The sequence below is a fragment of the Ochotona curzoniae genome, unplaced genomic scaffold (genome assembly GCF_017591425.1).
Source record: "Ochotona curzoniae isolate NIBS_2020 unplaced genomic scaffold, NIBS_Ocur_1.0 contig_883, whole genome shotgun sequence".
Classification (NCBI taxonomy): domain Eukaryota; kingdom Metazoa; phylum Chordata; class Mammalia; order Lagomorpha; family Ochotonidae; genus Ochotona; species Ochotona curzoniae.
In genome coordinates, this window is record NW_024466599.1 from 42,542,024 (window position 1) to 42,558,571 (window position 16,548).

Genomic DNA, 16,548 nt, shown 5'->3' on the forward strand with positions numbered 1-16,548 from the left:
ACAACAGCCAGGAGCCTGGAACTGTTATCAGTTTATCTCACATGTGAATCACAGTCCCAAGCACTTAACATCCTCTGCTGCTTTCCCATACCTATTAGCAGGGAGCTAGTTAGGAAGTGAAGCAGCTGAAACTCAAACAGGTTCCCAAAAGAGATGCTGGTGTCAGAGAAGCATCTTCACCTCTGTGCCAAAATGCTGACCCCTCCTAGTTTTGTCAAATATCAATTGGCAAAATAAGGGCCCAAACTGTGCCACAACAGGCTAAGTACCATTGCTTGCAATACTGACATCCCAATCACCATACTAGTTCAAGTTCTGGATTCTCTGCTTTCATCCAACTTGCTGCTGATGTGCCTGGGAAGATAGCATAAGGCGGCCCAAGTGCTTAGGTTCTAACCGTGTGGGAAATCAGGATGGACTTTCTGTATCTTGGCTTCAACCTGGCCCAGACAGGGCTGTTGTGGCTATGAAGGGAGCAAACAAGTGAATGGAAGATCTCTTTCCATCTCTCAGTCATGATAGGTTTCAAGCAAACAAATAAATAAATAACTTTAAATTGCCAAAATATTCATGGATCTATTTGCAGACTCCCATTCTTTTTTTTTTTAAAGATTTATTTATTTTTATTGGAAAGTCAGAACTACAGAGAGGAGGAGAGACAGAGAGGAAGATCTTCTGTCCATTGATTCATTATCCAAGTGACCACAATGGTCGGAGCTGTGTGATTTGAAACCAGCAGCCAGGAGCTTCTTCTGGATCTCCCACACGAGTGCAGGATCCCAAGGCTTTGGGCCATCTTCAACTGCTTTCCCAGGTCACAAGCAGGGAGCTGCATTGGAAGCAGGGCCACCGGGATTAGAACCAGCACCCACATGGGATCCCGGCGTATACAAGGCAAGGACTTTAGCCACTAGGCCACAGTGCTGGGCCTCTCTTGGTCAGTATTATAATATCCTGGTTAATGAGTCTTGAAATTAGGCAGTATAAATTCTCATATTTTGTCTTACCATAAGTCGAAGTGACTTATGCTAGATTTCTTACTAGCAGAGCTATTTTTAAAATAGTCTACCAATTAAATAAGAAAATGTCCATTTTCAACACAGAATGGAGAATTACTGTTAGCTGACTTGCATGTGTAGCAAAATTCATTAGGCAAACAGGAAGTTCTGGAGCAGCCAACTGACAAGAGGAAAGTAAACGTACAGAGTAGGAAGGTAACCGTAACTTAGGTGAAATCTGGGAAGATTCTATATCCCATAGTATTCTGTCAACGAGGAACCAGGGAGGAACCTGAATACCAGAATATAAGTTACACAGTGTAACTGCCTGGGGTATGCCTGCTCATCAGACACCTGATCTTTTAAGACAAGTAATAAATTCTCACTTCTGTTACACTTCCTGAGCCCAAGTATGGCTCTTGAAAAACCAGGTGAGGATATTTCTCACAACTATAAAATGCTTGTAAAATTTCGTCTGGTTTACTGCCTGTGGTGGTTGATTTTAGGTGTCACCTTAATGGATTAATATCTAGAGAACATGTATTTCAGTGGAGACTGACATTGAGTCTGAATGTATCAAGCAAGGAAGAATCATTCTAAATGTGGGCATACCCCTTCCCACAGATAGGGTCTTGGATATAATAAAAATAGAGGTAAGGCAAAATAACCTCGCCTCCTTTTCCTGGAGCTGTGATGCACCTTGTTCTTGAGCAGTACAATACCAGGCTTTAGGCCCAGCACGGTGGCCAGATAGCTTAATTCTTGCCTTGCTCATGCCAGGAATCCATATGGGCCAGTGGTTTATGTCCTGCCGCTCTACTTTCCATCTAGCTCCCTGCTTGTGGCCTGGGAAAGCAGAAGAGGATGGCTCAAAGCCTTGGGACCCTGCATCCACGTGAGAGACCCAGAAGAAGCTCCTTGCTCCTGATTTTGGACTGGCTCAGCTTCAGCTGCTATGGTCAGTTGGGGAGTGAACCAGTGGATGGAAGATCTTCCTCTCTCCTTCTCTCTGGAAATCTTGCATTTCTAATGATGATGATGATGATGATGATGATAACAGCAGCCAGGCTTTGCAGCTCTTAAACTCTAGACCCTGTAACAGCAACTCCACTTCCTGTTGGGTTCTCAGACCTTTGGATGGTAAATGGACCATCCTATAAGCATCTTAGGATCTTTAGGGTGCATATGTTCTATTGTGTGACTTCTCTGCCTGCATAATCTACCAAAGCCTATTTTCTTAATAAATTTCCTCATCTATCTATCTATATATGTATCAACTGAGTGCTTGATCAACCTCCCATTGGTTTTATCTGGAGAATTCTTCTTACCCAGCAACACGTTTATAAAGCCGTGAAAAAGAACTTAATCTTTTAATTCATAATCTTAGTTTTTTTCTATCAATGTTGGGCTTTAATTTCTTTCAGTAATATTTTCTTGGTTTTGGTTTACAGTCACTAAAAATATTTGCTTAAATTTACCTGAGGCTGTTGTTACTTTTGTTTTGGATACTTTCATACAGAGCACTTAAAAAATTTCTATTTATGATTATACATTGTTACCAAAGAAAAATGTAATTGAATTTGTGCAGTGATCTTATAACCTATAACCTTGTTAAACCTACTTTTTAGTTCAAGCAGCCTTTTTTAGAGGTTCCTTATGGTTTTCTACAAAAAAAATTATGCCATCTGTGAAAAACAGACAGGCTATTTTCAAGTAGCATTATGTTTAAGAAGCTAAAAATGGTATACTTCAATTTCCCAAGTCAGTCTTGACACTATCAGGCCATACATTTTACTTCAGATTATAGAACCTAAATACAAGACTAGGTAAGCCTTAAACAGCTTCTAGCAGATTTTTTAAAATACAGCAATTATTTAATATATATAAATTTACATGTTATTTCCTGTGTTCTTTACTCTTTTGTCGTGATCCAAATTTTCCTCATACATGAAGGACTTCTTCTTATGGTACTGTTTCCCCTCCCCCATGCCAACATATTTGCAATGAAAATTTAATGTGAAGGAATCCTTTTATGTAAAGATATTGTTCATATTTTGCTCTTTTTTCTTTTGGGGGGGTAGGAAATAGGAATCTGTGTTAACAGATTTTTGTTTTTGTTTTTTGCATTCCATACTTTTTAATGGATACACTGTCCCCTAGTTTGAACTATTTTTATTGAGAAATCTTCCTATGGTTTTCTTGATGTTTCTTTTGCTTGAGGTTTTTTTCAGCCTCTTGCATCAGTAAGTTTATGTATATTTTCACCTCTAAAACTTTTGGTTATTATTTCTTCCAATGTAATTTTTGTCCCACTATCCCTTCCTTTGAATCCTTCTAAAATTCCAGTTACATATATTGTTGGGCCACTTGAAGTCATTCAACAATTCATTTATCCTCTGCTCATTTTCTTCCTCTGAGTTTCAATCAGGAAAGTTTCTATCGCTATGCTTTTAGGTTTGCTAATAATTCCTTCCGTAGTTTCTAACATAAAGTTCATCCCATCCATGGTATTTCTCATATCTACAAATTCTGTTTGCATTTAAAAAAATATCACCCATACTAATATTTTCTTCTGCTTTCATAGGTATCTGAAATATATTTACAATTTTTATTCTACCGTGCTTGTTTATTTCATTGTCTCTCCCATTTTTTGCTTCTACATCCAATGAATAAGTTTTTCTCTATTACAAGTCAGATTTTCCTGCTTCTTTACATGCCTGATAAGTCTTTTACATATATACACGTTTGCGTGTGTATATTCCTTACCACAGCAGTTTTGTAGCTATAGGAGTATTCTCTCAATTATTCCCGAATGAATATAGTAGTATAGTGTCTTAGTAACAGTTACAAGATTAACTTTTTGTTATTTAAATGTATCATGATGTGCTAGATATCATGATGTGTAGAATATTTAGTATCATGGCATTCAGGTATATATATTTATATATTCTATTTTTATATATTTCAAAATGGAAGTTTTACTTTATTTGGGAGACATGCATTGTAATATTACTTCGCAGTTTGGCCGTCTCTGTAATATTCTTCATTTGCTTATATGCTGTCTTATATTAGAGAGAACATATGATATTTGTTTTTGGGGAGTTTATTTCACAGTGGTCTGCAGTTGGGACCACTTTGTTGTAAATAGCAGGATTTCATTCTTGTCTATAGCTGAGTACCATTCCATAGAGTAGATGTACTATAGTGTCTTTATCCATTCATCTGCTGACTAACATCTGGGCTGTCTCCACATCTTCACTATCGTGAACTGTACTGCTATAAATATAGGTATGCATGTTGCTCTCTTGCATGCTACCTTCATTTCCTCTGGATATATTCCCAAGAATGACATGTCCAGGTCATATGGTAGATCAACTGTCATTTGTCTGAGCACTCTCCATACTGATTCTACATCAGCTGCACCACTCTCTACCCCCCACCAGTAGATTCTAGCCAGCAGCTATCATTTGATTTTTAAAAAAAGACTTCTTTTATTGGAGAAGCAGATCTACAGAGAGAAAGAGAAACAGAGAGAAAGATTTTCCTATCTGCTGGTTTATTTCCCAAATGGCCATATCTGCCAGAGCTGAACCCATATAAATGAGCCAGGAGCTTCTTTCAGGTCTCCCACGTGGGTCCAGGGTCCCAAGTCTTTGGGCCATCCTCTACTGCTTTCCTAGGTCACAGGGAGCTGGATGGGAGTGGAGCAGCAAAATCGGCACCATATGGGATATGGGATCCCAGCAGATGCAAGGCAAGGACTCATCTACTAGACTATCATGCAGGGCCCTGTTGATTTTAAGTAATACCTGATAAATCTTTGATTGGCAGACAGAATAAATTTTGGCTGTTAAATTTTTTGTGTTCTCTTAAGTATTTTGGAGGCTTTAAATGCGGTATGGTTAAGTTATCTGGAACTAGTTTGCTTTTTCAGAAATCTGCCTTTAAGTTTGTTGGATAGGCTTAGAACAGCATTTACCAAAGGGCTAATTTGATTCCCCTTTATGAAGCAAAACCCTTCTTAGGATTGCACTTGATATCCTATGAGTTACAAAGTCTTTTTTATTCTCACTGGTACAAAAACAAACTATTTTCAGTTCTGGGTAATTCAAGGAATTGCATTCAGTATTTCTTTTTCCTTTGTAATTGCCTTATATTCATGCTTTGATGAACAAATACTCAGCTGATGATTTGGGAGAAGCCTGCTACAGATCTCTGGAATCCTATTAGTAGCTCTTTCTCTGACAATCAATCCAAAAATTTTAGCTACCTTGGTACCCCAAAGTTCAAAGTCTGTTGCGTCAATTTAGGTATATTAACTCTTCCTGAACTACAGCTGGAAACTGTTTTTAATAAACAAGGTTGGGTATTTGCAGAACTCAGCTTCTTGGCTGCTGTTTTCTCAAAGACCATTGTTTCGTGCTGCTTGTGTACAATGTCTGCAAACTGTTGCTTCAAGTATTTTATTTCATTTTTTGATTGTATAAGATCAGAGGTTAAATCTAGTATGGGATACTCTATCATGGCTACAAATGGTAGTTCTATTGTTCAAACATACTCCTGGCCACAGTCTGTAGCCCAACAGACTGTAATTCACTAATGTTATGACCTTGTCAATCATTTGAGCAAGTCTTCAATATCATAAATTATTATTTTGCTCTCACAACAGACTTACTACACTAATTGAAATAGAATGCCTGTGCTGTCTGAATTAAAACCACCACACTGTAACATTATTTCTATCACAAAGAATTCAACCAGAGATTCCAGGAACATTGCCTTCTTTGCTTGTCACTTGAGGGTAAACATATACTCATACAGAAGAGGGCAGGAGAATAAGACTTAAGATCACAAAAACTCAAATGTGAGGCACTTAGATACTAACTTATAAACTATATATTATTATTTCTTTTAACTCATTGAAAGGTATATTACAGAAGATCTCTGTAGTTAACAGAGAGACTGACATGATGACAGCAAAATGAAAGGTACTTACTCATCCAACTCTTCTTCAGGTTTACAACTATCAGCATACAGGTATTTGCTCATATCCACAGGTCTTATGTTTTTTCTTTTGGTAGAGTGGGGAGGAGAATCCTTTGTAGTTAGAAAAGTTTCCGGCTCATCAAATGGGTTCAAATACTGTGGAGTTTGTACCTCTTTAAAGGGATTATAGCTGTTATTATAAAAAGGTTCTTCCGACTTTCTAGGTGAAATGGTTTCAGTGATTGTTTCTATAAAGCAACAGTGAAAGATGAATCAATTTAGTACCATATAATATCTTCTTATATATTCACTGTTTAAACATCATCTTTAATTAGTAAATCGTATAGACCTAGACAGAGAAAAGCAATAATGAAACAAGAATACACAGCATAGGTGCTAAGGAATCCTGAAGTTCAGAAAATGTGTTATCTTAAGACTCTTGTCTATTTCTCCATGAACAGTGCTTCCAACAATGGCACCCTTGGATTGTTAATCTTTCATGAAAGCTATTGGAATCTCTAGTAATAACAGCCTTATGGAATGTCAATTCTGGAAATATTAACCTTCTGAGGGATACAGCTTCATTGTACTAGTTGGCTATCTCAAAGTGATGCATAGTAATTACTGAACCTATTTTTTGAGGTCTTCAACAAGCAAGTCTCCATAAATATCAAGAGCTAAAATCTTCTAGCTTTTTTTCTAATATTACTTGAATCTAGCCCATATTCTAATGAGACTAACATAAATATTCCTCAAGTTAAAAATATTATATCAAATTCAGTCTGGTATAGTGAAAGACATACTATGCCAATCAGTACAGCATTTATTCTTTCAAATTTAAATATGTATACAATAATCCGAGAAACAAAATTCTTCATTCAGAACACAAAAACTTGCAATAGTATCAAGTCTTCCAACATTTCTTATGAAGTACGTAGCACCAATCTTTTTCTTCTTTTATATTTTATTAATTCTTTGAAACAAAATTAGAATTTCTAATAAAACTGTCCAAAATTTGCGCAGGGCACTTCCTGATAATAACAAATATTTTCTCAAATTTTCTGAGACCAAATAATTAAAAGTATGTTAACAATAATTTTAACAACAACAACAAAAACACAATGATTTTAACTGTATCATATTAACAAAATATTTTAGAAGGCAGAACACTGATTATTAACACTCTCAAGAACAATTACCATTAATGTGTGGTAATTCAATTTATCTATTATAAAGATAATTCCATGATTGACACTTAATAGTAACATTTTTAAAGAATCAAAATAACCTAAAATTTATATAGTGACTTATTTGAGAGGAGAGAAAAGAGATAGATAGAGATGGAAAAGAGGTAGATAGAGAGACAAAGAGATCCCTGTAACAGCACAGCTGGAGCTGAAGCTGGGTGCTGTAAATGTCATCCAGATCTGCCATGTGGGTGGTAGGAGGCACTTGGTAACTTACGTCATTGCTAGTGCCTTCTGGGTCTGCCTCAGCTTGAAGCTGGAGTCAAGAGGTTATGGAGTTGGGTATGGAATTCAAATACTCAGATGTGGAATGAAGACTTCTTAAATGCTACAGTAAAAGCTTGCCTGACTTTTGTATCTTCAAGCCAATCTACTGAAGTAGGCAACTGGCCTACTTGGCCTTGGAGTTAAAATGCTTGTTGAAACAACCACATCCCAGTCATGAATACCTTGATTCAATACTGGGCTCTGGCTTCTGACATCAGTTTCCTACTGGTGCAGACCATGGGAGGCAGTGGTGATGGCTCAAACATTTAGGATTCTGCCATCTACTGGAATGACCTGGATTTGAGTTCAAGGACTCCCAGCTTTGCACATAACCTCTCTTTGACACTGACATTCACTGCAGGCATCTGAAGAATGGATCAGCAAATAGGACTGCACATACATGAACTCTCTCTCGTAATAATTAATAGTAACATGCATAAAGTTAAACTAATTTAGCTAAGAAAGCTTACTGTTTTTATGTAAACAAAAAAATTTGGATTGACATTCTGAAAATATGGTAAAACAATTATAAAGAATGAAACAAAATCCATAAATTAACAATAACTCAATACTGAAATGAATTTAAATATAATGCATGTTAGAGGGAAGATTTATGAGTAACTTTTGTAATGTCATGACAACATTCAGACACTACCACTAATAATCTTTATAATAGTAATGAAAATACAAATTTCTTTTCTTTATAGAAGTGCAAAACTTATTACACAACCTTTAACTAACAAATATAAGATCTCAAATGCTCAAGAAAATGACTTAATCAGTTAAAAGAAATAAAATTTTCATTTTTACTCTCAGGAAGATTTGCTAAAATTGATCAATAAAATTCATCAATTGTGAAATCCAAAGTAAAAAAAATATACAAACTATTGAGGCAATAGATAGAACAAATAGCAACAAAGGGGTTTTATAAATATTCCATATAACAAACACACTTAATGACTTTCTAAAAGGGTTTCCAAAACACATGGATGTAAGAGAATTAAATCTCTAAACTAAAAAAATGAATTTAAGAAGAAAACTGGAGGTCTTACAGCAAAAGAGAAAAAAAAAACAGAAAAAAAACACAGTAAGACTAATTATTTTTCTTTACCTATTGCAGGTTTTAATCAATAAAAAATTAATTTCTAGGAAAATACTTGTTCCAAAGACTCTAATATGTATAATATTTAAAGAGAAATATTTAAACTTCCACAAGTATAAAGATTCTGAATCAGACTGATTTTACCTTTTCTTAAAAAATACATTTACCTGTTACTCTGTATCTCAAAAAATAAATGCACATATATTCAGAAAATTACTCGGTTCTGAAATGATCAGTTAATTCTATTGGGCCTCAGGTTCTAAATCTAAGATTTATTAAAATTTTTATTAAAATATTTTTAGATGTTTTTAATAGTTCATAAACAAAATAAAATCTCTACAACTTAAACTTATTTTAAATCTGATAAGAAGGGACAAAATTAAAGGAAGGAGAGAAGAAAAAGGATTAAGAAATGATATGATTCTAACAGAGTGAATCCTGAAGTTGAAACCTAATTTTACCACAACAGGCAGTAGCAAAATTTTTTATAGCTCATGAAGATTTCATATGAGCAGTCAAAAAGATCCAAACTGAGGTTAATCATTCTTGCATTTACTCTGAGCAAAGAGTTTAATTAAACAAAATTCACTTCTTCAACAGTCCTTACCCAGGCTTGAAGAGTTCAAATTTAGTGGATGAGAAAAATGACTCAAAATGCCAAAAAAAAAAAAAAAAAGAGGAAATTTCCTGGTCTTTATTCTTTAAAAGCACAATATAGATGAAGGCAGGGGACTGACCTTCTTTGTACTTCATGTTCATTCTCACTACTGTGATTCTCGGCTGAGACACAGAGCTATCATCACACTCGGGATCCAGGTAGAAAAGGATGTCTTACAACTTACCCTCATTTTGTAGGCCAAATAAATTAGACTCTCTCAGTAAGCTTAAATATTGTTCTCTAACATTAGACTTTTACTATCTATTTGACCAAACTAAATTAAAAAATAAGCCCAGGCTCCAGTATTGTGGTTTTACCACTGAAATACTGCCATCCATATGAGTGCTGATCATGCTCTGACTGCTCCCCTTCCAACTCAGCTTCCTGCTAATGTGCCTGGGGAAAAAGTGGAAAATGGCTCAAATCTCTGGGCCACCCACCTGGGAGACTTGGTTGAAGCTCCTGGTTCCTGGCTTAGGCCTTGTTGTAGCCATCCTGGAACTGGACAATCTCTTTCTCTCTTTGCAACTCTGGCTTTCAAATCAAATAAAATCTTTTTTTTTTAATCCCCTATAAATAAGTAAGACTTACCTTTTAATTTGAAAACAATTTAGTGGAAGCTGCCTTGAGTTGGGGATCAATGCAACTAAACACAATAATATAACTATAAATAAAAATATGTTTTGACTTTTTTAAGAAAATTTTTTCATGCCTTTGAAGTTTAAGAGAACTCAATGTTATAAAGACTTCAAAAGTACAGAAAAACTTGCTACCTTCAGAGTCAGGATCTCCAAATGGATTTAATGATGTTCCATCAGGCTCATCAAATGGATTTGAATTTACAGTGGCCAATTCCTTTTCTGTCTCATCCAAAAAGTTAAGTTTGTTGATAAGCTCTGGAAACAAACATTACATGTTCATCCATTATTGTTACAATTAAATACAACTACCCATCAGTTAAGACACATTTCAAATTGTAAAAACGCACACTAATAAACCTGCAAATAATAAAATATGGTATTTTATCAGAGGCAGAATTCCATTCAAGTATTTTGTAGTATACCAACATTTTCAACCAAAGCAAAAAAAAAAAAAGCATATATGCAAGATAATTTAAAAACTATATCAGAAAATAAAGTACCCCAAAAAACTTTGACCTTTTCATTAGTTTGATACAATAAAAAGTGCTGAGAGAAATTTTTACAAAATACATCCTGAACTTCCAATTAAAAATAACTAAAATGGGTTTACTGAAAGAACATGTTTTTGAAACAATATAGCTATAACATAAGCTCACTGGAGAAATGCCACTATGTTATACAACGGAGTATTATTTTGGAAGATGTTTTGAAATCACTATATACTAGGGATCCTGGTATAAGACTTTATTTACTAAAGACAATAAGTTCTGACATCTTGACTGTTGGTGCACTACAAGTTACCAAAAAAAAAAAAATATATATATATATATATATATATATATATATATATAAAGCACATAGACAAAACTGACAGTTAAATACAGACTGAAGTCAAAAGAAAGCAGGTCACAGTAAATACAGGCAATCAGAAGCAGAAGGAAAGAAGGAAAGCTCTTAGACCTTCAGAGGAACTGGCTGATTTAGCTGAAGGCATATTTGCTTGCTTTATGCAGTCATCTTGATCTTCATCTAAGCTGCTCAGAGCATTCAACTGGTTTACAATTTCTGTAAACAAAAGCCAGTCAAGACAAACGTAAGGTAAAGTCACTTAATTAAAAGAAATATGTTGTTACTCAAAAAGACAAAAAGAGAGGATGTTTGGATAACTAAGAGAACACATTCAAGGATGTTATAGCTGATGAACTAGAACAGCTGTATTTAACTAATGTTATGCTGTTCTCATATTTTTTAAAAAAGCAGTTTATTATTAAAACTATGTTAGTAACATAACACTATGTTAATAAACATAAAACAAAGATAATAAATAATCCAGGAATTCAACACCAACTTTCAGTAACCATATTTTTCACAGAATTTTGCCTTAAATACAAATATTAGAAACAATTTAAAAAGTATCCTGTGATACCAAAGAATATATCCACTATTTGTTTAGACTTTACATTCAAACCGAAGATTCTGTGTGCATGAATATGTATATTATAAACCCTTATTCATACGCTAAAATTTAAAAAATCAACACCAAGGGGCCAGCATTGTGGTATAGTGAGTAAAGCTGATTCTGGTCTCTACTAATGGCCTAGGAAAAGGAGCAGAAGATGACCCAACTGTTTGTAGGAGACCAGGAGGAACCTTCTGCTCTCAGCTCGCCTTGCCCAGCTCTCACTGATCTGGCCATTAGGGAGTGAACCAGAGACAGAAGACATCTCTCAAAAAACTAAAACAAGAAAAGCAGCTAACAGCTACCATTTTCTATTTCTGTTTTCTATGAAATCTCTTCTCTCAAGTCAACCCTTCTGTTTGCTTTAGGCAATATTACATTTTAGTCAAAAACACATAAAAAATTAAATAGCACAATTAGCTTTGTATATTAGAACTTTTCTACACGTTACACATATTTTAGAAAAGTATGAATATGTGAAAATTAGACAACATGGGCAGAAAAAAGAGACTACAAGGGTATTCCTGGCAAACCTTACATTTCCAAATTGATGACCAGGGAATAACTCAAGTATGAAGCATAAACCAATCAGATCCAGATCATTTAATGAGAAAGAAAATGTTTGGAAACAGAAAACAGTTGTAAAATTAACATTGGCAGTATTATTCATGAACATTATAAATCTAAATATACACATCAAATTTCATTTGAACCAAATCAAAGAATACAGGTGAGCAACATGGCTACCTTCATTTATTCACGTCTTGAGACATCTGTCATTAAGCAGAACCTTACATTACTATGTCTTAAATATCTATAAATGATTTATTTTTAACTTTGAAAATGCTAAACACTGAAAAAGGAAGTATTAATAATGGCAACTAGCATTCATTAAGTAGTAGACATAGACTTTGCACATTCTATCAGTTAACTGTTATAAAATGTAAGGTATCATTTTTGGCACATGCATTTTATCATGGATGTTACTATTGCTTAGTTGCTATACAGTGCTGAATGTATAGTTACTGGATCGAAAATATTTTAAATATTTTATATTTTTAAGTGTAATCTGAAGGACAGTAGAAACCAATCATTCATCAAAGATTATATACATCATGAGAGCTACAGGAAACACTAAGAAAGAAATATTAGACTTGGCCCATATCTTCAAAATATTAACATTATTTATGGTTTTAGGTACAAAGTGGACATTTATTTAACTACTGTCATGATGATTCTATCACACAAGTGAATTAATCATACTGCAATTTTCCTGAATATTTAGAATTTTTCATATTTTCCTTCATCAAACTTTCAATGATAGATATTTAAAATCACTGATGCCACTTCCTCATTAATTAACCCAAAGGAATTCTCCTTTCCGTTAATGTCCCTAGTGACAAACTGCCCTTCCTATCATCTTAGAGCTATCCTTTTAAACAAACTCTCACTTCACTTACAGAATACCTGCTTCTTCAACTTTTAATCATATGAACAGAATTCATAGGTAATCTGATGATCTATACCAATCATCCCTTTATGTTGTATAAAGCTAAAAATTAATTTAAATCCAAAAAGCAGCACCCAAAGCAGCATTTGCCTATTCAATAAATATTTATCAATTTTCTATTGCATGCCTGAGGTGGTACTATGCCAATTCCTTTATGCTTCAATGAGACAGATGGATATTACTTAACTGTTTAATATTTGTCAAGTATCTATCACATGTCTAAGCTGATACTGCTCAACTGTCTTTGTATTTTAGTGTGATAGACAAGTTAATGTGTGTGTATTCACACTGACTATTACAACTGACACAGCATCACTGGAGAAGCCTATAACTGAATTTAAAATTAGCAGGACTTCCTGAATTCTCATCTATATTTCAGTTAACATTAGACAAACAGATATTATTATAAAACAAAAGGAGAAACAGAGGGCATTCCATGATGCCAAAAGTAAGGCAAGAAGAGAGACATAACAAGGAACTATAAGTTGTTTGGTGCTTAAGATGCTAATTGTAGTAAATTGAATGAGATCAGGCTGGCAAATGTCCTTTTATGAAGGTTGCCAAATTAAAGAATGTGAAACTTTAGGAGCTATGAATCCATTGAAAAATCAAATGTACACTGGGAAATATCATTCTAGCCCAATGTGGTCACAGCACTTGAAAAAACAGAGAAAGAAGATAAAGCATTACCACTTGATGAAATACCATACTTAATAAATAGGCATTTAAAAAAAAATTTTATCTTTATTTGAAACACAGTAAAAGAAGGAAAGACAAAAAGGAATTCTTCCACCCACTGGTTTACTCCCCAACTGGCTACAAGCCAAACTTCTTCTGAGCCTTCCATGTGGATGCAGAGCCATTCTCAGCTGCCCTCCCATGCCATAAGCAAGGAGTTGGTTTTGAAGTGGAGCAGCTGGAGTGTGAACTGGCACCCAAATGGGATGCTATTGCCAGACAAAAAGGCTTAGCCAACATGCCACAGCACTGGCACTAATAGATTATTTATTAAAGGATAAATTAAATAGAAAAATTTGAGAGCTAATTGATATGGGGATGGGGGTTTAATTAGCAGTTATGCTTCTTGAGTGACTCTGCAAGCTAATAATTCTGGAACTGTGACAAAGGTGGAATAGCCAATTAAATTTCTCGTGGAAATAGTTCAATCAGCAATTGTTATGTGAGTCTGTAGCCTAAAATACATAGTTTTGCTCTATATTGCTCTCTGTAAAAAAAAGTACTTATTTAAGGTAGGTATTGTGGCATAGTGACTAAAGCTGCTACCTGTGATGCCAACAACACATATGGGCAATGGGTTATGTCCCAGCTGCTCCACTTCTAATCCTGCTTCCTGCTAATGATCTGGGAAAAGCAGCAGGCAATGGCCCAAGCTAGGTGGGCGGGCCACTGCCACCCATGTGGGAGACCCAGATGAAGCCCCTGGCTTCTGGCTTCAGCCTGGCCCAGCGCTGGCCACTAGTGGCCATTTGGAGTCTATCTCTCCTTCTCTCTGTGTAACTGGTTTCAAACAAATAAACAAATTTGAAAAACAAAAACAAAAATAAAAACCTGTGGGAGATCGCCCCTGGGTCTCTGCCTGCTACCTGGTGGGTGTGGCTCATAGCTTACCTGCCCATGACCTGAGGCACAGCTTACCTGTCCTGTGTGCATCTGACATGACTGGAGGGTCTACAGGAATAGTCGGGCTTTTTAGCCAATTACACTGTCTTAAGTGGGGGCGGGGACTGCAAGGAGACACCCTTCAGCTCTCCCCTACCTAGCCTATGTAAGTTTGTAGCTGTGCTCAATTATCAGAGACCCTCCACCCCCACCAGCAATCAACTTTGGTAGTTCTCGCGTGCCCAAAGAACACTGTTGTCTCACCCCTCAGGGGCCTTGGAGCCTACTGGTAAGGAAACACCCAAGAAAAAACATACTTTGTTATTCCAAATTTCTCATAGTACATTTTACTTTTATAATCAGAAAAAATTAAAAATTTGAAAGATTTACACCAAAAATTTATTCCTGGATTATTTCTTTAAATAGGAAGCTTTCTCAGTAATATATTGACCAAACAAATTCTCTGACCCAAGACACTTGGAAAATAAAGACCTATTTAAGCTTTGTTTCAATGAAAATTTACATATTTTGGGAATGTTAATATTGCTATACGATAGCGCAAACAAAATTTCTACCCTGGCATTAGTCATATTTACCAATAAACCTGCCGACCAGAACATTGCTTTTAACAGTGTGTCAGTCCAGACTTGCTGCTCATATTGGTAAGAGTAAAAAAGGAAACTAAATTAGGGGCAGGCAATCGAAGCAAGAGGTCAAATAATTCGAGACTTCCTTCACTGTTAGGAAAGTGAAAGAAGATAGAAATTGACCAACAGAGATTATCACATTGAAAAAAAAAAAAAAAAGAAGGATGGGATGGTGGCATGAAGAGTAACTGGCTTTTCCCTTTTAAGAAAGACTGTAGGTAAGGTAAAAGAAAAAAAAAACTGCCTGGAGGTAGAACACCTGAAAATTTACAACATCCTCATTCCTCTGTGCAGCATAACAAGGTCAGTACAGGTATGTCTTATTTTAAGATGGTCTAATAACACTTCCACTTCCTGGCAGAGATCAAGGTCAAAGAGGTATCATTTTAAAAAAGAAAAAAGGTATCATTTTCCTCAGAGGCTTAAACCAATAAATATCCAATTTACGGATACATCTAACGGGTTTAATAATGTGATATTCAATACCACAGACTATAATGAGAAAGGAAGGGACTGCTTCAAAAAAGAAAGTAGACACCAAGTATTCGTCCCAGAATGTTCGACCTTTCCTTGCCAATATTTTCTCTCCAATGGACTTCCATGATTTAGTTGCCCAAAATATAAAGTTTCCTCAATCACTGTCTTTTAGTTTGACTAGACACTCTTATTTTCAAACACATACTAGTCTGTTATTTTTAAACTATTCTCCATTTTCATCTACCCTTCAACTTACTACATTCTGCTTTTATCACCATACTTATTCACCCTGCTTTCACTGAATCTACAGGTCACTTACATCCTAACTGACAATTATTCTAGATACATTTTTTTAGCTCTTATTATATTTGACTTCTGCGTGAATAAATATTATCATTCCCTCCATGAAATTAATTTTTATAGGTCTCCAGTACTGCCTGATTCTCCCCCCTCATGTCCTCGATAGTTCCACCTTAACGTCTTATTAATTACAATCCTGTCCTCAGATTCTTAAATATTATTTTTCCCTCCTCCTCTAAAATTTGCTCATCTCTTTGAAAAACTGACCTGTTCTCTTGAGTTAAACAGTCATAATTAAAGATAACTCTGAAATATGTACTGAGGGACAGAAATGAATTTCCAACTGCCTTGTGGGCTTTTCCACACTAAGGATAGCAATCATTCCTCTCACAAGACATTCAGATATAAGAATTCAACAGTTGTACATACATGCCATGCTCAATTTGTTACTCTAAGTCTTAATAATTTTTGCCACATAGCAAGTACTTAATGAATGTCATAACCAGAGTGGGAGAATACCAGGTTCATCATTTATTCTGAGACTGCCAAGCCTACTTCAGTGTTAGTAGCCAGAAAGTATACACTTTAATAAATCCATAACACACTGATTTTTAAGATAACTGTACAGCCCATGAA

The 16,548-nt window shown here is 35.3% G+C and overlaps 1 protein-coding gene across 3 annotated transcripts in view; it reads right to left on the minus strand.

Annotated features, from left to right (window-relative positions):
- Nucleotides 1-16,548, minus strand: part of EHBP1 (EH domain binding protein 1) — a 293,792-nt gene that overhangs the window by 167,435 nt on the left and 109,809 nt on the right. For 2 of the 3 annotated variants that reach the window (XM_040993344.1, XM_040993343.1), the window contains exons 8-9: nucleotides 10,032-10,154; nucleotides 5,995-6,232 (exon numbers count right to left, since the gene is read on the minus strand). In XM_040993344.1, coding sequence (XP_040849278.1) covers nucleotides 5,995-6,232; nucleotides 10,032-10,154 — 361 coding nt within the window. Of the gene's footprint in view, nucleotides 1-5,994; nucleotides 6,233-10,031; nucleotides 10,155-10,859; nucleotides 10,965-16,548 lie in introns of all 3 variants that reach the window. The other variant, XM_040993342.1, reaches the window with a different exon arrangement.